This window comes from Schistocerca serialis, chromosome 2 (genome assembly GCF_023864345.2).
Source record: "Schistocerca serialis cubense isolate TAMUIC-IGC-003099 chromosome 2, iqSchSeri2.2, whole genome shotgun sequence".
Classification (NCBI taxonomy): Eukaryota; Metazoa; Arthropoda; class Insecta; order Orthoptera; family Acrididae; genus Schistocerca; species Schistocerca serialis.
The window spans coordinates 297,263,707-297,288,298 of NC_064639.1; the positions used below are offsets into that span (position 1 = coordinate 297,263,707).

General features: G+C 38.7%; 1 protein-coding gene across 2 annotated transcripts in view; it reads left to right on the top strand.

The window, feature by feature from the left end:
• LOC126457064 (NFX1-type zinc finger-containing protein 1-like) overlaps positions 1-24,592 on the top strand; it is a 443,455-nt gene that overhangs the window by 203,487 nt on the left and 215,376 nt on the right. For both annotated transcript variants that reach the window (XM_050093063.1, XM_050093062.1), the window contains exon 8: positions 10,525-10,804. In XM_050093063.1, the coding sequence (XP_049949020.1) occupies positions 10,525-10,804 (280 nt within the window). The remainder of the gene's footprint in view (positions 1-10,524; positions 10,805-24,592) is intronic.

Genomic DNA, 24,592 nt, shown 5'->3' on the forward strand with positions numbered 1-24,592 from the left:
CTTGACTTTAATTTTTGGATCGCTTGATAAGTGTGTATCATCAGAAATTAAAACATAAATTGAAATTATTTTGAGAGCTAGATTTACTTTTTTCCACAATTTCTTTTCATTTTCATATTATGACAAAGTGCATTGAGGAACTTAATTAGAAATAACCACCATATGAAGAAAATGTTCTTGTCACCATAGTAAGTCGGATACTTTAGCATTTCACTTGATAGAATGTTACCAGACCTTGTAATGCCAGTTGGCATGACAGACAAGCACAGGATGGGTAAGATTCGTGATATAGGCACATTTGTAGTGGCCATATTGTGAGTACCTAATGAATGCCCATCTCCATTTTGGGGGTTGTTCAAACAGTGACCTTTTCTCATGCTAATGTGTCGCTACTAATTCAGTTCAGGAATACCCACATCTGCTAGTCGTCTTCTGCAGTTGCAGTAGACTATTTCAAATTGTAACAGAAAACAGGTGGATCAGCATAAGCAAATCGCTTGCCAATTCAGTGCTGGACGACACCACCACCACCACCACCAACAGCAACAACAACTAGTAAGTAGCTATGTGATCCCTGAACCATATTGTTGTGGTATGCATTAGGGACTGTCTGACACATGTACTACAGCTCATTGCACGTCAAAAGATACAGAGATTAGCATAGATAAAGGGCAGGCAAAGAGCCGTCCGTGGGCCACATTTGGCCTGCTAAGAGTTTTTGAGTGGCCTGCCATGACAGCCAGAGAAATCCACTTTTACCGAGGCTTCCATCCTATGTGCGACCCAACTTTTCTACTAGGATGGCCACACCATTACCCGTGTACAATTCAGGTACTAATCACACAAACCGAGTTGGCATTCAGTTTGGTGGCTGATGGTAGTGCACAGAAAGGTATTTCCCCTTTATGATTACTCCCATCAGTCACTACGCCGAATGTCAACTTGGTTTCCGCATATAGTATGATGCACACTGTTTTTCTGGTTGATCTGGTGTACTTGTATATGCAACAGTAAATATATAAATTTCCAGCTTTAATCAGTCATCAATGTCATTTGTTTAATGAAGAAACACACATTTTTTTGTTATCACTGTAACTGAAGCAGTGTTGATTGTGTCGTGAAACAATAGACATATATGAGTACAATATGAGAAGAATTACGAAACAAAACATAGCAAATTTGGCAGCAGACTTTCCAAGGAAGAACACAAGACAAAAACTGTGGATTTTTGTGAAAAGGCTGAGGAAGTAACAATCATTGTTTACAAAGCAGTTAACACATCAAAATAGTGCCACAAAAGCAGGTTTCTTGGTAACCCATAATTTAGGTAAATGCAACAAGCCGGTTTTTTTTTTTTTTTTTTTTTTTTCTCCAGACGATGAGTGTGTGGTACAGAGTACAAGCATATTGTGTCCCGATCTTGCAAGCAGTTCATAATCAAGAAGGACTATAGTGCAGTCCAAGGACTCAGTTTTGATGAACTCACATAATAACTGAAGACTGAGCAAAGGTTTTGTTTGGTCTTTATTGGCATTGGGTGGGAGCACAGATAACTAAGACATTGCACAATTATTTGTCTTTATCCATTGAGTTAATGAAAATTTCGTCATCACAGATGAGTTAATTGGCCTACAGTCAATGACAAATAGAACCACTGGTCAGGACATACTCAAGCGTGCTGTGAATTGTGTGGAGAAAAGTGGGTTCTCCAGGAACAAAACTGCAAGCAATATGACCAAAGGGGCCAGAGTGTTCTGTGGGAAAGTTGTAGGTACGGCTAAGTTTTCTTTGTTAAGAAAAAAAAGAAAAAAAAAGAGGTTACATGCACAAGACACAGACAGTGATATATTGTCTTTTCATTGCATTTTGCATCAGGAGAGCTTTTTAAAGCAGTGCTGGATTTAATGCATGTGGTAGAAGTTGATGGTATTGTTGGTGTGTTGCATGCAACCAGAGCGAGGTTGCTGCACCATTGACAGTTCATATTGTTTCTTGAGGATGTAGAGGCACAGAGGTAAAACGTGATGTACCACATCGGTGTGAATTGGTTGAGCCTTGGCAGTGTTACGAGTCTGTGCATTGCAGAATGAAATAGTCTTATTTCTGAGCACAAATCAGATATCTTACGATTTTGTGAGAAGGGGAGACACGAGATATTTTCACCCTGCTATATCTGAGAAATTGAATGGATGGATGTGACGTAGCAGGGAAAGAAGTTGTTTGCACATAAAATGTGGGAACATGTAACATCTTTCAAAGCACAACAAGGAAAGGCAAGCAGGTAAAAGCAATTTAAGCGTTTCCCTTCATTAGGAATACACAATGTGCCTGAATGTGTTTCTGGTAATATTAAGGGTCCCCTGCAGAGTATGGAGGAGCAGGTCACAAGATTTCAGGACTGTAAGAAAATTGAACCCAAGTTTCATGTGCTCTCTTATCCCTTCACTGCAGCTGATGTTGACACAGCACCTGAGGACGCAAGCTTGAACTTATTGGCATGTGGTCAGATTGCACTGTGAAAGCAATGTTTAATGCTGTGACATTACTTGACTTTTTGTCCTGATTCTACTCTTGAAGTAGTTTTGTGGGTGTAAGTTCTTTTGGCTCTATGTATATTTCTGAGCAAAGTTTTTCTTGCTTCAAGATGTTTGTTGTTGTGGTCTTCAGTCCTGAGACTGGTTTGATGCAGCTCTCCACACTAATCTATCCTGTGCAAGCTCCTTCATCTCCCAGTACCTTCTGCAACCTACATCCTTCTGAATCTGCTTAGTGTATTCATCTCGTGGTCTCCCTCTACGATTTTTACCCTCCACACTGCCCTCCAATGCTAAATTTGTGATCCCTTGATGCTTCAGGACATGTCCTACCAGCCGATCCCTTCTTCTAGTCAAGTTGTGTCGCAAACTTCTCATCTCCCCAATCCTATTCAATACCACCTCATTAGTTACGTGATCTACCCACCTAATCTTCAACATTCTTCTGTAGCACCACATTTCGAAAGCTTCTATTCTCTTCTTGTCCAAACTATTTATCGTCCATACTTCACTTCCATACATGGCTACACTCCATACAAATACTTTCAGAAACGACTTCCTGACACTTAAATCTATACTCGATGTTAACAAATTTCTCTTGTTCAGAAACGCTTTCCTTGCCATTGCCAGTCTACATTTTATATCCTCTCTGCTTCGACCATCATCAGTTATTTTGCTCCCCAAATAGCAAAACTCCTTTACTACTTTAAGTGTCTCATTTCCTAATCTAATTCCCTCAGCATCGCCCGACTTAATTTGACTACATTCCATTATCATTGTTTTGCTTTTGTTGATGTTCGTTTCATATCCTCCTTTCAAGACACTGTCCATTCCATTCAACTGCTCTTCCAAGTCCTTTGCTGTCTCTGACAGAATTACAATGTCATCGGCAAACCTCAAAGTTTTTATTTCTTCTCCCTGGATTTTAATACCTACTCAAAATTTTTCTTTTGTTTCCTTTACTGCTTGCTCAATATACAGATTGAATAACATCGGGAGAGGCTGCAACCCTGTCTCACTCCCTTCCCAACCACTGCTTCCCTTTCATGCCCCTCGACTCGTATGACTGCCATCTGGTTTCTGTACAAATTGTAAAATACCTTTCGCTCCCTGTATTTTACCCCTGCCACCTTCAGAATTTGAAAGAGAGTATTCCAGTCAACATTGTCAAAAGCTTTCTCTAAGTCTACAAATGCTAGAAACGTAGGTTTGCCTTTCCTTAATCTTTCTTCTAAGATAAGTCGTAAGGTCAGTATTGCCTCACGTGTTCCAACATTTCTACGGAATCCAAACTGATCTTCCCCGAGGTCAGCTTGTACCAGTTTTTCCATTCATCTGTAAAGAATTCGTGTTACTATTTTGCAGCTGTGACTTATTAAACTGATAGTTTGGTAATTTTCACATCTGTCAACACCTGCTTTCTTTGGGATTGGAATTATTATATTCTTCTTGAAGTCTGAGGGTATTTCGCCTGTCTTGTACATCTTGCTCACCAGATGGAAGAGTTTTGTCAGGACTGGCTCTCCCAAGGCCGTCAGTAGTTCTAATGGAATGTTGTCTACTCCCGGGGCCTTGTTTCGACTCAGGTCTTTCAGTGCTCTGTCAAACTCTTCACCCAGTATCGTATCTCCCGTTTCATCTACATCTACATCCTCTTCCATTTCCATAATATTGTCCTCAAGTACATCGCCCTTGTATAGATCAACATGAGCATATATAGAGGCTCCTGGACAGACATTATCTAGCATGTGGTGATTATCTTAACAAGGAATCTCATTCCTGATACTTTTTTTTTATTTTTTTTATTTTTATTTTTTTTAAGGAAAGTAGAAAAGGGTGACAAATAATTGAAATTATCTATAAATAAACTGTTTAGACTGTCACTATTTTATTTTATGTACGTTTATTAAGTTTTATGATACAATTTCCACTGTTTCTGAAGTATAAAGTTAAGTAATAAATTCAATCATTTTGAAAGGTGCTGTCCTCTAGTAAACGCCATTTCCACAAAGTGGCCCTGAGTCAAAATAACTGCCCACCCCTGGCATAGATGCAGGTACACCACCAACAGACACTCAAAATTCTGGAAAGATGTTTCCTAGACTTATGAGTTAAAGTACAAATTAGTAGGTGGATGTATCAGGGTACAAGTACGTCAGTAAACTTACGAGAATGTGCATTCCATTTACCAACAGGGCACCCTGCAGGCAAATGGGAGAGAGATTCTCGCATTTGGAATATTGACATAGGTAGAAGCGAGGCCTCTGATGTGTCTGCCATTAGATACAGGAATCAGCAATGTGCATTTGTTAATTTCCTTACTGTTTCATAACTGGTGGCCAGTATCTTCAGTTAGACAGTGCGCTACCAAATTGTGAATTGTATCATTGGTTTAAGGAACAGTCCATGGACAAAAGGCAGCTGATTTGGTCCCTCTTTACCTGACTTCTATCCTACTAAACAGTACTGTGTCTAATTTGATTGCACATAAATATATTGATCAATTTTTGAAAGATCTATCACTCTCTTCTTTAGGACAACGTAATGAGAGATTCTTTGAAGTGCAGAACATGCTGAACTGTGATTAATTTATCTATGTTGTGTTATGATTTTGCTTGTTATCCAACTGACCCACAAGGAATTTTAAACAGTGTTTTCCATTTACTGTATGACCATTAAAGTCTAATTCTGATGCTAAAAGATCATTAAAGCCAATTTGGAATTGTGTAATAAGAGTCTTTGGGAGATTAAGATAAACTTTTAGCTGTGAAACACTTGAAGTCAACATTGACTATTATCCGAGAAGTGTCTGTTAACCTAGTTTGGACATATGAGTAGTATGCTTATGTCATCTGCAGATGCTAGTTTTTAAACTGCTCTTTAAAATCATTGGAAGATCATTTATGTATGTTAAAAACAAGAGCGGGTCCAGTACCAGCACTTGTGACAAGTCACATATGTTCCCCTTTCTGAGATTAGTTTCATGCCTGTGACACAGTCTGTTGATGACATCATTTCTGTTATGAGAGTAAGATACAGTCCATGTAAGATGAGTACCATTGATGCTATAACATTTTAGTTTGCTAAGTAGGATTTTGTGATGCATACAATCAGCAGCTTTGGGAAGTCACAGAATATACCAACAGGATAATTTTTCTTATGTAGCTCTGATAGCATTTCTCTTGTGAGGTGTTGCATTACTTTGTCTATGAAGAGTCTATTGCGAAAGCCTAACTAAGAGGCACTTACCAAGTTCTGCTCAGTTAAATGTGTCAGTATGCAATATTAGAGCACTTTTTCAAACACTTGTGTGAAGATTGGAAGGAGTGATTTTGGTCTGTAATTAGAGTTTGCTTACGTATCTCCAGTTTCGTAGATGGGCGTTACTACAGCATAGTTAAGTCTGCAAGGAAATATTCCCTGAGTCATTGACTGGTTACAAAGATAGCTTAGGGTTATCCTATAAAGTCAGCACAAGATTTTAATGTTTTAATAGAACTATCTTGTCAGCAGAAATCTCTAGTAATGTAATGAATTTTGTGATCTCCATAGGGGTTGACAAAATCTTCTTGGGCTTCCATCTTGAGTGGCTGCATTGAAATTATAAAATAAAGAGAATCCAAGGATCTCAGGAAATACATAACCAGAGCATTAAAAACTTACTTTTCAAAATACTCACAAAATAATAATTGAAAAATAAAAGAAACAATTGACAAACTACTCCCAAAAAACCAGATGGGATTCAGAAAAGAAAGATCAACTCTGGACGGGACAAGAGCCCCGCTAAAGAATGTGTGTTGCCCTTGGAGATAGAAAAGAAGTTTTGTATAATATTAATTGTAGACTTCACAAAAGCCTTTTATCTTATAAACAGAAAGCCATTGACAAAAAGCTAGAGGAAACCCCTAAGGAGTATGGAGCTTATGAGTCATGTCCATACTCTAAAGGAAAGAAATAAGGATCTTTGGGAGACTCAATATGTCAATTATTGTTTATCCTTACACTGAAAGAAATTATATATGAATACCCCAAAGGAGGGGCAAAGTGCCGTGTGCATATGCAGATGGTACAGTAATATGATCAAAAGGAATTATAAAGCTACATAAAGATATGCAACATGGAAGATTGGTGTGCCAAACATGACTTCGAAATAAATGTGGCAAAAACAGAGATGATGGAGCTCAGAAATTGAGGAAAAACACCTGCATCAGCAGATATCTTGATGTGGGAGAAAAAACTAAAAATCATACCAGACTTCAAATACCTTGACGACAAGATACAAATGCATGCAGAAATGTTTCATGAGACATGTAATAGAGAAAGCAATGCAAGCAATAATGGCTATTCATGAAATAGATGGCATTAGATACCTCGGCATAGAGACAGCAAATGGCACTATTCAGAGCCAAAATCCCACTGATGTACAGAATAGAAATTGTCGGCCCACATCTCACAATGAAAAACTTAACAACATTAGCATGAGTAAAGGTGATGTATATAAAGAAAGTGATCAGTGTGTCTAAAACTATATGATGCAGACTCTGTATACTGCTAGCGAGGGAATTCTTTCTGATTGAAGACGTATGGACAAGCCTGATGCTACCCCATACCAGTGCTTTGGTAAGACTGTTAAAAACATTGCCAGGAAAAAGGGAAGACATACCTCCAAAATTTTACAGCACAGGGTCCATTACTGACTGAAGATGAGGCACTTGGTAACCAGAATGGCAGTCCATAGTTTCCACCAACTTACCTGCAACAACACGTGTCATGAACAAATCACAATGTGTGATTGTAAACTTTATAGCAAAATAGGCCACTGTTACATTGTTGAACACTGTACTAAAAGGATGCAGTTAGTGACTATGCAAACCACAATATGTAAAATGTTTACTTTCTTGTGTTATTATAGTTGTACTTTCAAATTGTATGTATATTGGTTGCAATACATATATTATTATAACAATTTGATCCTTCAAATACGGGATTGCAACTAGTTGACATCGTCAGCAGCAGCCGATATTTTGACACGTGCACGTCCTGTGATTTTCATGGCAAACTGCAGACTGTAAATTTGAAACAACCTCACTTTACAGTGCAGTTCCAGGAAGATCACGCACGCACACACACACACACACACACACACACACACACACACACACACACACACTCTCTGTAAACTGTGTAGTGCCACCACACAACCAAAGAGGAATGACATCTGAAATTATCGATAGTGATAATTAATAACCAATGGGTGAGGTAGCATTAACTCTGTCCTTCTCTTCTTTGACAAGGGAGAGAGCAGAATTCCACACAGAATTTAAGCAAAAGCCTTCATCTGTATTTATAAAGTTACTTGCTAATTTAATTTCAGCTGCTTCCTTAATAACAGTATCTCAATAGCAGGAAATTGATTACAGAATCTCAGTGTTCTTATATTCCGCAGGATGACTGGTGCCGAGACAGTGTTCTGGAACAGCAGATTTGCTTGGCTGTTGTGTGTATGTGTGATGCTTATGTTCAGTACACGATCCTGACCAATGAATAACATACCTCAACTGCAAGGAATATGATAGACACCCATCCTGCACTAACCGAGATCAATCTTTACAGAACCTAAAAGAACCTTATTTTAAATGGTGGTTGAAAATCACATTTCACATCATATTTCCACAAAATACAACCAGTCGTGTTGAAAATGGCCCCTGTTGTGTAAGGCTAGAAGGCCATAGACTTTGGTGCCACCTCGATATCATTATCAGTGATCTGATGCATAGTTTGTGATAGCACAACACATTTGATCTGTCTTTCACTATAACTATTCTGATGAAAGATGACCTCAAGATGAGGTAACTTACCTGATAAACTCTCATATAACATATAGGGAACAGCACAATAAAAATCAAGGCTTTTGATAGTATTCTGCAGCAAGGAACTTTTCTAGGGCCCTGTTAGTCTTTTTCTCAATACTTCTTGTGGGGTCAGCATTGAAACCAGCATGTATTGACAACAGTTCTGTTGTTTGCCTCATGACAATGAAAACTTGAGCGGTTTTTAGAGCACCTGAATTCAGTCCACTCAAATATTCTTTTCATGATGAAGGTTGAAAAGGATGGCTGCCTTGCCCTCCTTGACATGTTGGTCAGGGTACTTTATGGTACTTTGGGTTGTGCCATTTATAGGAGGCCTACTCCACTGACTTGTAACTACAGGCTAATATTTGTCACCATCCTGCACAGTGTGAAGGGGTATCTCATACCTTGGCTCACAGGGCCCACGTTGCCTCAGACCCTGAGAGTTTGTTAGCTGAGATAGCCAATTTTGAGGTCACTATCATCAGAATGGTTATAGTGAAAGACAGATCATACAAGTGTTGCACTGTCAACAAACAGTGCATTTGGGATCAATGGTATCAGGCTACACCTTTTTGCTGTATTTTGAGACCATTTCCAACAGGATAAGTTGTATTTTGTGGAAATATGATGTGAAATGCATTTTTTGACCACCACCTCAGATTAGGGTCTTTTAGTTTCCGTTAAGGATGATCTTGGTTTTAAGGCGATTGTCTATTGTATTCCTTAGCTGCGGCATGTTATATATTGGTAAGACTGACAGGACAGCGGGTGACTGGTGTACTGAGTGTAAGTCTCACAGACACTTAACATGCTGAGCAAATCAGTTATTGCATAACATTGTCTTGCTGCCTTTCATCCTATGGAATATGACAACACGCAGATTCTGCCGTGCACTTCCAGCTATTGGTATAGTGACACTAAGGAAGCAGTTGAAATTATATTAGCAATTAACCTCATAAATAGAGATGGAGGTTTTTGCTTAAATTGAAATCCTGCTCTCTCCATTGTTAAAAAACAGAGGGACAGAGTTAATGGTACCACACCCCCATTGGTTATTAATATTCACTATCAGTAACTTCTGACATCGGTCGTCTTTGCTTGTGTTGTGGCAAAAGTTTGTGTATGTGTATGTGTGTGTGTGGGGGGGGGGGGGGGATTATTTTTCCACAACTGCAGTGCATACTGAGGTTTCAAATTCCCTTGCACAGTGCTTACTAGCTGCAGTATTGCCTTGAAAATGACAGGGAGTGCACCTGTCAAAATATCAACGGTTGTCAATGATGTGACCCACGTGCATGCGTGTAAGTTATCTGGACATTGTGTATGCCAGGGAAAACTTGGGCTTCAATTTGATCCTGATATTTTATCCCTGATAACTTCAGAATTTCGAGTCAACACTGCCAGAAGTTTTTTCCTAAATCAATATATGTCTCTTCTAAGATAAGTATATTATGTCTGTTTTGCCTCATACATTCTGACATTTCTCAGGGGACCAATATGACCTCAGCCTATATCTCAGGTACCAGTCATTCCTTTCTTCTGAAGATAATATGTGTTAGTATTTTGCAATTGTGACTAGGTTTAGCAATACTCATACCTCTCAGCACTTGCTTTCCTTGACTTGGGGGCTTCTTGAAGCCTAAGAATATTTTGCTGTTCTTACATATTCTGCATGTTAAGTGAAACAGTTTTGTCATCATTTTTTTGTGTGGATCTTGATAATTCATTATAAGAGAGCAGTTACTTTATATATTTAACCTGTTAGGCCAGAAATTGCTGTTATGCTTAATGTTGAATTCAAAACAACACAGTAGTAGTAAACAGTTATATCTTCAGAATGAAAAAATATAAGGAGTAATGAATACGAATCTAAGGTTCCATGAAATGAATAAAAATTCAGGATGTAAGATGTTGTTACTATCCTTTGTATTTTTTTCCAAAGAGCATTTCATTCTGCATCGATGAACCAGTGCAACTGATTAGTAGAAAGACATAATTCTGTGTCTGCAAATTATAGTTTAAGCACTAGGTTATGTTACTGTTGATGCATTTATATTACACTTACTTTTGACTGAATTTTGTCCTCATTATTTTCCATTCAGTAACAACATTAAAAGTACATTGTACTTATGTAGGTAACATGGACAGCCTAACTAGAAGCAGCAAAATATGGCCAAAAATAAATGAAACACTGATGAAACAAGATGCAATTGGCCGTCACTTGACACTGAAATGTCAGGTACACCCCAGCGAGAATACAAAAGTTGCCTCAGCATCAGATTTCAAGGCTGTTCCTGAGGGAGGTTGCAGCCTTCCTTGTGAGGCTGAACTTCCTTGTGGCCACAAATGTCAGAGTGTTTGTCATGTACAGGACAGATATCATGAAAAAACTAAGTGCTCCTTTCCTTGCCAAAGGTAAGACTTAAAATATAATCACAATCATTTTCATGTCACAAAGGGTCATGTGCAATGTGACTGTAATTTGTAATGATTGCTAACTGTTGTTAATCAATCACAGTCTGTGAATATGGTATTATGAGTCCATTGTCTTCATTGTTACATAGAAGATAGAGAAGGTATTCAGTAATCCAGTTTTCCCTCCCTTGTGTGCTGACGTGTTAGAATGTCCACGTTACATGGGTCTGAAAATTGTTTTGCATATAATCCACATAGTTTAAAGTTAAAATGAGGTGATTATATTTAGTGTGCTTCACCAAAAGCTTATTGTGTTGACATCAACATGTGGTACTTTTATAAATACAACAGATTCCAAGGGCCTGACAGAAAAAGTAATGCAAAGAAAAAGAAAAAGGGTTATAGGCTCTCAGACACACTACAGGAAGTGCGTCAGTCTAAAAGTGTGTATGGCAAACACAGAAAGGTAGACCTAGCAACAACCTTTATCATAGTTGTAAAATTGTCATAGCTGTGTTGGGAAAGAACGAGAACTCTAAGCACTAATAGAAAGCACTGACGCTTAAATTATTATAGGTATGAATAGCCAGAAATAAGTTCGGGTGAAATTTTTACAAAGAACCTACCCGTGTTCAGAATAGATTAAATACATTTTTGGTGGTTGGATGTTTACTTTTCTCAGAAGTAGTTTACCTTGTTGTAAAATTGAAGTAGATAGTTCCTGTAAGATATTATGAGTAGAGGTTATATTTGACAGCCAGAATAAATTAATAATTGGTTTGTTTTACCGACACACTGACTCAGATGATACAGTTGCTGAACAGTTCAAAGAAAACTTGGGAGTCTTATTTAAGTAGGTACCCCACTCATACAATTTTAGTTGGTGGTGGCTTCAATCTACCCTCAATATATTGGCAAAAATCCTTGTTTGAAGCCAGCTTAGGCATAAAACATTGTCTGAAATTGTGCTGAATGCTTTCTCAGAAAATTGTTTTGAACAATCAGTTCAGGAGCCCACTCAAGGTGTAAATGGTTGTGAAAACATACTTGACCTCATAGCAGCAAATAATCCTGGGCAAATAGGCAGCATCATGACAGATACAGGGATTAATGACCACTAGGCTGTTGTAGTGAGACTGAATACTGTAACATCCAAACCCACCAAAAATAAATGCAGATAAAAATTTGCTTGACACCTTTCTAAGAGACAGTCATTAGAGAGTAGAAAAGTACAGAAACAGCTTGAAGGTGGTTCGTTGAATCCTCTGCCAGGCACTTCATTGTAAGTTGCAGAGTAATCACGTAGATGTAGATGTAAAAGAAATAACCTTGCCAATTGATGAAATTGCTACTCCTGTCGAATACAAAGGGGCAGTGTACTATCATTTCAGGTAATGTCAGTAGTAGAATATTTGTGTCTTGCTTTGTGTGATGAGTGGATCCAAATAAAAAAGTATTTTAGAGACATTGTTACAATGGAAATCATTGCCAAACTAACGTCAAAAATTATTTGTACATTTCGGTCATTAATAAAACAAAAGCAGGATGTAATGAAAATACTACAGTTATAAACATCTGTATGAAATTACAGATACATCCATACTCTGCAAACCACTGTGAAGTACGTGGAATAGGGTACTTTACATTGTACGACATATTAGTGTGTCTTCCCATTCTGTGTGCATATGGGATGCAAGGAGAATAACTGCTTAAATGTATTTCTGTGCGCAGTAATTAGTCCGATCTTGTCTTCAATCACTATAGGAGCAGTACGTTAGTATATTCCTTGCCCAGTAGAGTTTCTTGAAATTTCTGAGTAGGCTTTTGTAAGATGGTTGGCATCTATCTTCAAGCAGCTATGTGTTTAGGTTTTTCGGCATTTCCATTTCAATATTCTTCGGTTCAGACAATCTTGTGACCATTTATGTTGCCTTGTTTTTATATATTCAGTACCCCCGTTATATTTATTTGGTATGTGTACCACACTTTTGAACAATATTTAAGTGTATGTTTGTGGTGGGTGGTGAAGGAAGTGGGGAGGGGCAGTAGTGGTGCTCAGTGACAAAGATGATATTAAAAGACCAGTCACATAATTGTTTTGCAAGTAGTCTTCATTCTAGTTTCACTGCATCTTTTTAGCATCATACCAATGGACCGAATTTTTACCAACAACTAAGCTTACATGAAAATACCATTGTATATTCTCACAAATTATGATACCCCAGTATTTTTATAAGTTTTCTGATTCCAGCTGTAACTCATTAGTACTGTTGTCATACGATAGTCCTTTTTTTTCTTATTTTGAGAAGTGCACAATTTTATACTTCTGAACATTTTAGAGGTTCAGAGCAAAAGTGGATCAAGTCCATATTTTACTCTTACAAGAAAAATTGATATAAAGTTAAAGTAATACATTTTATTGCAGATAAAGAATTAAATGTTAATTTTTTTACATTGAAGAATAACAAATACATGCTAATCTATATAACATGATGCAGACAGACATTTTTATCAATTTAAAAGTTTTTTTTCCTATTTATTTTCTATTTACTGGACTTTGTTCACTAGTGCACTGGAAAATTTCCACTTCGTACTTCAAAAATTAAACCAATGTCCCTGTTTCTTTTCATTTTTTAATGCATCCTCTTAAATTACTTTTTCTTTTAATTAGTTATTCAAACTGCAAGATTATAAGTAAGTTCACTTACCATTGCTACTACTTCTTCTTCTTTTCTTTCATGCAGACACTATTTAATCCCCACCTACGAATAATCTTGTTCATGAAAATCTTGTTGGTCATTTCGTGTTCTCCCTCATGTAGCTATCTTTGCAGTTAGGAATTCTTGTAATAGGCTTGATGTAATGTTGGAATGAACTTCAGTAAATTGAACATGTCCTCCTCCTTTTCATTTGTAACTGATCTATGATTCTTGATTAGTTGATCTTGGTGGACTCTGGCTAGCGAATTAAGTTTATTTCCTTTTTTCTTCTTGATAAAATGTACCTCATTGAATTCCACCATGCCACTTAACCTCTTTAAACCTTACTGTAAAAGGCATTCCTCTGCCATACCTCACTCATCAAGTGATTAACAAATTTAACCCATAGGCATTAATATTTTGTGTTCTGGTTTTGTTCTTTTCATTACATTGACTTCCAGTTTTGGTGCTTTGCATTTTTCATATTTTAAAGTATTGACCATTCCTCTGGGCCATAGGTATATTGCATTTTGCTTGCAGCTGTTTTTTATTTTACACAAGTCAGCTGCATTCACAGCGTTCAGTAAAAGTGAATGGCCCAAAACTATACATTTGTGGTCAGTTACTTCCACCTGCATTTTTGTATCATTGACTATTATCAAGAGGGTGAGAGCTATCTTAATGGATTCTGTCCAGAACACACATCAGAATAAAGAGCAACGTGTTTGTGCGTTGATTATTAAAGTGGAACTTCCCGTGACACTTTCCTGAAGAGCTGGAATTATCAGTATCCAGAAAAATGTAATCAGATTCCTCTTCCATTATTGCACTCTAACTTAATAAAAGCTGCACAAATTAATTCATACTTTAATACCTCAGTATTCTAAGACACAACTCCATTATGTTTTCTGTCCAATTTTCTGTATATGATTTTTTTCTGTCCAATTTTCTGTATATGATTTGCAGCTTGACATGATTGACAATAGCTCTGCCTCTGCCAGAAGATGCAATCTTGTCTTGGAGCATCAAGTAACTACCGCATCCTGCAGACAGTATATTGAACTACAGACTTGGTTCCCCCTTTCTTTGAAGAATTACTGATATTTTGAACCCAGCTGTCGTAAAACTAAGATTTTAAATTTTTTGGACTTGGTTTATTTTTACACGGAGCCTTTCATTTAAAGCAAGTTTATAATGTATACAACACTTTGATATTGTATCAGTAACTGACTGAATATTTGTCCTAATATAATAACAAAAATAGTCAATTTTTGACAAGATAGGGTAATCGTAGAGAGAAAAAATCTACTCACCAAGCAGTGGCAGGAGAACACACATAAAAAAAGAATACACATATTACAATACATAATATATATAATACTTTTTTGTATGTGTGTTCTCCTGCTGCCGCTTGGTGAGTATATTTTTTTTAATCTATACAATTACATTATATTGTGTGTGTGGTGTCACCGCCAGACACTACACTTGCTAGGTGGTAGTTTAAATCGGCCGCGGTCCATTTAGTACGGGTCGGACCCGCGTGTCGCCACTGTGTGATCGCAGACCGAGCGCCACCACAAGGCAGGTCTCGAGATACGGAATAGCACTCGCCCCAGTTGTACGACGACTTTGCTAGCAACTACACTGACAAAGCCTTTCTCTCATTTGCCGAGAGACAGTTAGAATAGCCTTCAGCTAAGTCCATGACTACGACCTAGCAAGGCGCCATTAACCGTATCTGAAGATAGTCTTATTTGTATTATCAAGAGCGATGTACCACAAGGATCGAATAAAGTTAAGTATTCGAGGAGCTGCATACTTTTCTTATTAGCATTCACTAATTATCCTGTTCCAGAATTCACGCCCGTCTGCGTTAGATAGCGTGCATTTTAGGCTTCCTCTATCTACAAGGTGTTGACACATTTACCAACACATCAGTGTGAATATTTGTTCTGTGTTTTTCAGAGGTACTTCATTATGAATAAGTGTCTCTTCTTCAAAAGTTGAGGTTATTATTGACAGCTAGATCTATACAAAATGTTGCATGAACATCAGATGTTCAAAACATTTCCCTTGAACATGCCTCATGTTGCTTCTAAATATGTCAGTGACTCTCCATCAAAGATGACATGCTGCATCCTCCCTCCCAAAAAATCTTCGGTCGAGTCACAAATTTCACTTGAAACCCTATTGTATTTTATTTCTGCTAACAGATTCTGTCAGGTATGGAAGTGAAGAAGTACTGCATGACCCTGATTATCTTGACATGTGGCTTTCACAATGTCATGTGAGAAAAAAATAAATTGGGTTTTGCATTTCCAGTGTTTTCGGAATTCATATGGATTGGCGTGGCATAGTTCATTCTGTTTCAGGTACCTGTAGGCAGATCTGACCTAATCTGTCTTTCAACTTTTTTGTTCGAGGGTGCAGTGTATATTATGGTTAAAAATTGAGGTAACTTAATCATAAATTCTGTGTAGAATCTGTTAGAAGTTCGATTCTGCTCATAGACCTTGTTCAGTTTTATCACTTTTAGCTGCTTCTCAGCATCGGTCGTAGTGATATCTACATCACTTATCTTTGATGTCTCCTTCGAAATACTCTCCTCCACAATTGATACATTGTTCCCAATGCTGTTTCCGCTTTCAGAAGCAGTTTTGATATGCCTCTTGCTTGGATTGCGAGATGCACCATCTGCGAATTTTCTCTTATCTATCGTTGCAAATCTTTGTCCTTTCAACCAGATTTTCAACTTTGAAAATAAAAAACAGTCTGCAGTGAAGAGGTCTGGAGAGTATGGAGGATGAGATTGTACAGTGATTTTTTTTTTTTTTTTTTGTGCAATAGGCATGCACCAACAGGGATAAATGTGTGGTGCATTATCGTGTTGCAAGAGCCGTGAATCATCTAGCCACATCTCAGGCTGTTTCCATCTCACATTTTCTCACAGGCGTCACATGTCCCAGTGGCATAATCAATTAATAGTTTGTCCCTGTGGCGCAAATTCATGATGAACTAACCCTTCAAAGTCAAAGAAAACTATCAGCATGGCTTTGATATTTGACCTGACCTGATAAGATGACCTGAAGATCTTTCTTGTCCTGACTCACGAGACATGGGATGAACTTGGTGGCAATACGATGCATTCCAACACGTTGTGACACGATTTCATGATATGATCCAACTGAAATGTTACATTCTTCTGCAATCTCTCGAACAGTCAGTCTTCATTTGGCACGCACAGTTTCATTGAAGTTCCTCACATGAGCATCATTGGTAGACATTGAAGGGCGTCCTGAATGAGGGTCACCTTTAACTTCCGTCTGGCCATTTTTAAACTGTGTGAACCATTAGTAATACCAATTATGGCTTAATCATTACTGTAGGCTTCCTGCCTCATTCGGTGTGTCTCTGTAAAGGTTTTCTTGAGTTTCACACAAACTTCAATGTAGATGCATTGTTTCTCTAACTCTGCCATCTCAAAATTTGCAAACTTTGCGGCACAATGTTCTACACTACTACTAACGGACATACAACAATGAAACTTCCGTTTTTTTGCGAGCTCCATTGCTTCTTCGGAGTGCTCCAAATCCTGGGATTGTGATGCAAATGCTTCAGCTGTTGATTACTAAAATCATAATAGCTGTATCTGTGGGAGTTGTTTATTTGGTTCGTACAATAATTCTTCGATGTCTTGTAAAAGCTACAATTATCTGCAGTGGATGGAAAATCACGTAATCTAAAATAATCTTATTTACTTTGCACACAGCTGTCTGGGTAGCGCACTCCTGACCCATCAGGAGGATCCTACTTTTTTCAACATTATGGTGCAAGTCAAGAAAGTCAGAGCCCAACTTATCACAAAACCTTCAACATTTCTAGTTCAAGCCTTTTATACAACTCATAAGCTTTTGATTTCAGACAAATTTGTAGATATTGCTGCAGATTGTGAGCTTTGGTGACATTATGTGAGCAAGGCTGGTCATCTCAATCTCATCTGCTGGTCACTGTAATGATCCAAGAATGACTTTACCTCTAGATGATTGGCATTGTTTATTCACATGTTCTCTACAGTCTGTAGCTCACACCTCTCTCACTTAAATGCTGCTGCAGCAGAAAATACACAGTGAATGCACAGGGTTATCCTTCTTATCCCTAACTGCCAGTGTCCTAAGTGGTATAAATATTTGCTGTACAGTTGAAACTGCTGATAATTAATAGACTGCTACAGACTTCCCTACATGTGAATTGTGTCACATGAATGAGAAAAAGAAGAAAATTTTAGATTCATCCATATATCCAAAAATAAATAAAAATAAAAATAAAAAGTAGGCTGTTTGTAGCAACCAAAGAGATGCAGGAGATGGATTTGAAATTCATAGCATTTTATAGAACAAATGAACACAGCTACAGTGATTTTGCACAATTAACTTCTGCCTTAACACAGTGTTACTTTTATTTTGAAAACCCAAATGTCTTCAGATATATGTACACAAAGTTATGGTGCTAGTGGTTTGTTCTTGTTAAATCTTTTATTTGTGAACACCATTGTGTTTGTATGTATGAGAAATTTGAGGCTTTTCTGCCACTTTCCTGCTGTTTTTAGTATTTATTTCTTCTTGAAAATGCAAGGTTGCAAATCTCACCAAAGAATACTCCAGGTATGTTGTATTTATTTGTGCATTTGTTTCCTTTGACATGCCAGTAATTTTATTTTGATTGGTTAATGTACAGTATATTGCAAATATGTCATAAAAATTTCTTTGCCCCTTGACACTACCAGTCAAATCCCTCTGTAGTAGCCGGGGATTGTGAAGTTGTATTAAATGGGATTTTTTTCCGGTTCCTTTACAAAACTAATTTTCAGAACCTGCTTGTTCATTTTCTTATTACATCAGTACAGAGTTGTGTTCAAGGACACAATGCAGGTCAGCTCACTTGGCAGTGTGGATGCCAAGTCATTGGCAAATGGTTGGCAACGCATTGTGAGTGATTTACTGAAGAGTCACTCTGTTGTCACGCTCTCTGCACCTGCTTGCATCGGCAGTGGGGTTCATTTGTGTTGCTCCCATATGGGGAGGGCCTAAATGGTATAAGATAGAGGTACAACATGTGCAGTATCCACAATTCAGACAGGATACATATCCACAAGTGAAAAGTAACTTTGGGGTAATCTTGAGTCAACTCTGCAATATAGTTAGAAGTGAGGGTCTATGTGATATGAAGAGAGGGGCACACAGTTGCTGAGATATTCATAAAGGATTCAGGAGAAAATAAAATGGAACTGAGATTATTTTGTAGGCTGGTCGGTATTGCCAACACTTAGTATACTCACTTCAGTGAACGGAGTTTTTGTCACAAAACATTTTTTGTAGTGCATGAGATTTTGCCAATGTTTGAGGTGAGTCACTAAGTTGATTCTGCATAGCATTCATATCTTGATTTATTATGTCATGGGGGGGGGGGGGGGAGAGGGAGGGGGGGAGGGGGGGTATTTCGTAATGAGATAGTAACTGGGCAGTGACCAGTCAAATTCGTTGCACATGAGACAGTAAACTGTCTTCAGTATCTTCCAAGATGAAACAGTCTCTACAAAAGGCACTGAATTGTGTTGTTCATGTAAGTAAAGATGCTGATTGTGTTACCATTGTGTACTAGGAGACCAGCCATATAGAACAGCACTGGGTTGTGCTTATTCAGTGGCAGTTGGTGATTTGGTCAGGTGGAGAGCGGGATCTTATTTCTGCAAATTCCTGTAAAACAATATGATGGCATTCTCGATTATGGTGGCTACATATCTGCACTTTTGTTATAGAAGTTTTCAAGTTCATGAAGTTTGAACATTACTCCACCATACAGACAATGGCGAAAATTATGTAACAATATCGCAGCATAGCAAAATGGTGCAAACACCTGACAAAACCAGTGGATAGGAGAGGCAGAAAATAAAATATAGAGGAGTAAGTAGAGCAAAACAAGGCTGAAAAGGGCATACTAGTTAATTTTGGGACAGTGTGGAGTACGTAGCATACAGATGCAAAAAGCATGATGCATTAGTTGCACAGGGGTCTACTAGTCATATGAAACAAAGTTAAACCAGAGGGAGTCACATTTGAACAAAGAGTGTCATTGTTTGACAAAGACAGATGACCAAACTGGACAGGCATTTGCTCATACCAAGCTGTCCAGTGGGAGAGAAGTTCTGTTCAGCAATGGTAATATCAAACTGATATGCTTGAAAACCTATAATGCAGAGAGAAAACTTTACAGCAATGACGAATATACAACATTTAAGCAAAATTTCTGGTTAATCGGGAGCCTAGAGAGGTGAAAACATCCATCAGAATAATCAGTATGGCTAAACAGGAGTGACACAGAAAATACTGATATGATCTTTCACCTAATACTTAAGATAAGATCTGTTATTAATCCCTAGATCATTAATTGTACAGCGAGTCAGAACATAAATTGTAGTGATGGGAACCTATTGGTTGCTGTGGAACAGTTTTACTGGATACTGGCTTATGTGCTGAATGATTTTTTTTATGGGTTCAGCTGGATCAACTAAAGCACATGGTGTATTGCTATCTTAATACTTAATTAAGCAAAGAAAATAAAAACTACAGTCTTCTTATTCGACATTGACAAACAGTGTGTCATGCAATATCCAGAGAGGTCCATCGTAGGAGCATTTAAATTACTTTGTTCTCCCCTGTTTTATGGTGGCATGTCATAGCATCACATAATCTCCTACTTAGTATAGTGATATCCCAGCATTCTTTTGACTAAGTTGGTGTTGCCTCCATGTTTTGGCTGCACTGTTCTGCTGAATTCTCTTCTAAATGATCTTTAATATTTTAGCCAGGTGCTCCACTTCACTGAAATTTATTCCAGGCAGCAACTTCTCAGTCTCGAAAGGGACATGCATTTTGTGGCTGTAAACAACCTGTTAAAGAATCAACCCTGTTGTATCGCGTGCCTGCCGTTGTATGATAAAGTCATACATGGCAATAGACAACACCATTCTGAGTGGGAGCTTTTCATGTAATATGACAACATTTTAACATACTTGTACGATAAGATTGGATATAAAGTTTGTCTCTTTTTAATGGCCTCTGGACTCCTAAATGGTAGTACTGAATGAGTGATAGATGCTTTGGCAGCTATCTCAGTAGTCATATCTTCATTTATTATCAAAATAAGATAGCGAGAGAAATGGTCAGTGATGGATAAATTGTCTGTTATTTTGAGCTCTTATAGGGGACGTTCTTGAGATATTGAGGATATGAATTCAATAGGTCCTGCTGCCTCAATAAAGTTAAAGAGGTACTCTTGGTCTTTGTCCAGGCACTCTCCAAGTGTCAGGAAGAAAGTTTTGAATGTAATCTACACCTTTCTTTCATTGTGACCACCAATAACAGCCTACAATGTGTGAATGCATTGTGCTTTTACCACTATGACATGTCTGTATGCTATCATGACATTGAGTATGCACTTGAAAATAGTCTTGGGAACTACTATCCATACTCCAAGAGGAACTTTCTTTGGTAAAACATCATCTGTTGTAATAAAATCCAGTGAATTAGACGATTTATTACACACAGCATCAGATTTTTGTGCCTTCTTTAAGTCTCCAGCAAATAAATCGTCTATTTGTAGGTTCTTAATTTTCTTTCTTACGGCACCTGCATTCTGATTAATTTGCCAGGCTTGTGTTTAACTATGTAGTCATATTGACTGAATTTTAAGGTCCTCCTAAAAAGTCTGCCACTGGGATCTTTTTAACTCAGTAGCCACTGTAAAGCCACATAATCATTAATTACAGTGAAGTGTTGTCCGCATAGGTAACAATGAAAGTAATGACTTCCAAAAACAAATGCCAAAGTTCTTTTTGTGTAGTGCCATACGGTGTTGTTAGAATCACATGGTAGTGTAAAATCCGAATAAGCCAGGACAGTTGAACATGTAAGAATTTATTTCAGTTTTAACATGGCACTCTCACAGTGTTCTGTCCAGACAAAAGCAGTTACCTTCTTCACTAATTTTATTAGAGGTTTTCTGGTAGCTGCATAGTCTAAGTCCTGCCAGCTTTGCACTTTTTGTGTAGTTGTTGACGCTGCAGAGTCTTGTACCATGGGGAGAAAGTAGAGGATGTTGTTTGGCGGCTGGTATCCTCTTTCTACCACACAACTATTAACAGGATTCTTTATTTACCAGCACAGAAAGCTAGTTACCTCTAAGCTCTTCCGTAATAGTCCAAATTAGCCTCAATGCTGCCGAAGTCCAAGTCCCGCTATAAACACTACACTTTCGTAGCTGGTGACATGAACTGCTACACGCCAACCAGAATAGTGATTGAGCTAGTAACTGCGACTGTGACTTTTGACTCCAACTGCCTGTCTATGCGTGACTTGGCCCTCCGATCTGCGGCAGTGATCTAAATACTCACGGTTGAGAGGGCGTTGGCATTGCATTGCTTTCGAGTCTGTCTTTTGCCTCTCTCCTGATAGGCAAACTTGATTCAGTGACTATTATCAATCTTTGTGCAACCTATTTGCTGATCGTTGCGCTGGTGAGAGCTTACACCCGCACTTTGCCCCCCCTCTCCGGGGAATGTAGAGATGAGCCAGGAGCCATGACTGTGGAGGATAGCATGCTCCCAACCGTACCCTGCCATCTGGCTTGTGAGGCAACAGGAACATCCTCCAAAAAACTGTTGCCAGGGCACACGTCCAAGCCTGAGGGCATGTCCTGGATCGATGATGTTGTTGGTGGGTCCAGGTGCAGTGGGGTTAGTGAGTGGGGTCAGTGGGGCTGAGAGTGCATCGTCATCCTGCTCCTCCTGGGATGCCCTGGTGGCACCAGTGGGCAGCTGGAAGGCTGCGCGGTCCCGTGAGGTCATGAACCTGGGGGAAGAAAAGCAGCAGAATCGTGAGGCAAATGACAGGCGCAAATTTGGTTCTTGTGCCGGCATTGCAAACCATCGGGATGTGTGATCAAATACATAGAAGAGCCAATGCGTTCTTGGATCACGCCTCTTTCCCAGCCCCCACAGTTGCTGTAAACCCTGAAGATAACAATATAGTGCTCCACAAAGCTATACTTGCATACCATTGGCGGTGCCGGATGCTGCGGTGGATGCAGCAAGTGTAACAGCGTCTGATGGTGGTGGCCATGCAGAAGTTCCACCAGTGTCGGTCTGTCTCTTGGGTGGGAGCGATAGGAAGCGAGAAAGAGTTGCAGCTCCTGTTCCTGTCTATGCGTGGTGTGAAGCTTGGCTATCTGTCGCTTAAAAGTGTGTACAAAGGATACTGCTTCTCTGTTGGACTGTGAGTGAAACAGAGAACTTGTTAAATGACGAATGCCATTGCCTTCACAAAACTGTTTAAAATCATGAAGTGAACTGTGGTCCGTTGTCCAACACAATTACTTGTGACAAACCTTCTATGCAAAATAATGAGCCAACGAGTGTTCCAAATTGGTCTTGCAAAGTGTGTGAGCATTTGTTGCCATGGCGATTGAGTCTTAGGCCAAGCTGAGAATGTTTGTGATGGAGCATATTGGTTTTCAGCGCATATGTGACACTATGACGAGATCTGTTTAGTGTGGGCATCCATGCCCTGCCGAGTACAGTGGCATCGCGTTAACTGTTTAGTGAAAACAGTTCCCCAATGTCCTTGGTGAAACTATCACAACACAGTATTTTGCAACACTTTGGGAATGGGCACATGCAATTTTCCACTGGCATTCTGAACTAGAGTCACAACCTGTTGAACTGAAATGTTACACCAACGTGCAAAATATCAGCACACAACTGAGTTCTGGGTAATGTTCAATGAACGAGGCCAAGACATGAAAATGTAATGCAACAAAATCTTGAGATCTGAGTCTGCTTCTGTGGCCTGTGCGATTTTTCTGTAATGCAAGAGAAAAGATTTCAGCAATTCAGTTTCCTACACATTGATTTGGCAACAAGATGTGGCAGATGCATCGAAATCAGAGTCTGGGCCAGTCGGAAGGCAAGATAGGGCAGCTGCATTGCCATGCTTCCATACTGATATGCTGAAGCAACAACACCCAACATTGCAATTTTTGAGCAGTGCATGTAGGAACTGGCTTTGACAGATGAAACAAGGACTGCAAAGGCTTATGATCTGTCACTAAATAGAACTGGCGACCATACAAATAGTGATGGAATTTTGTCACACCATACACAATAGTGAGAGCTTCTTTTTCAATTTGAGAATAATTGCACCGATTTTGATCGAGCAGCTTTGAGGCAAAAGCAATAGGTCTGTCTTGTGCACCAATTCTGTGTGAAAGAACAGTGCCAATTCCATAGGAAGAAGTGTTGATTTGCAAAACTACTGTCTGGGAAGAATCAAAATGTGCTAAACATCTGTCACTGAGCAAGGCATTTTTGAGTTTCTGAAATGCATCTTGACAGCCTTTAGTCTACATGAAGGTAGATTTTTGCGACTCAAGCGATGCAATGGAGCCGCGATCTGTGCAGAATTCTGAATGAACCGAATGTAGTAAGTCATCTTGCCTAGTACTGACTGCAGTCCAGACACATTGCGAGGAACAGGTAGGTCACAGATTGCAAGCAAATGAGATTGGATGGGGTTCACATCCTGACTGTTTATCACATGACGTAAGTACTGTAGTTCAGTTTGAAAAATGTTACACATCAGCTAAGTACTGTAGTTCAGTTTGAAAAATGTCACACTCTTCGAAATGTGAAGGCGACCAGAAGTCTTAGGCAACAAAACAAGAGGCCTTGCCCATTGACTAGCTTGAATGGGAGCAATTCTTTCAATTCACTGGCTACTTTGTCTCTTAAAGCAAATGGAAAGGGGCAGGCCTGAAAAAACTTAGGCTGTGCATTGTCTTTCAATGCAACACACACTACAAAGTTATTATCTTTTCCCATGCCTTCTCAAAACAGTTCAGAAAATTCTGTAAGCAAGCTAGTGGCACTGTCTTTTGGGTCACAAGACGATGTGGAAAGTATATTGTCTTGGATGCTGAGGACAAACAAAATGAAGGCATCTAAACCGAAAATGTTCTCACTGTCTCATGATTTCAA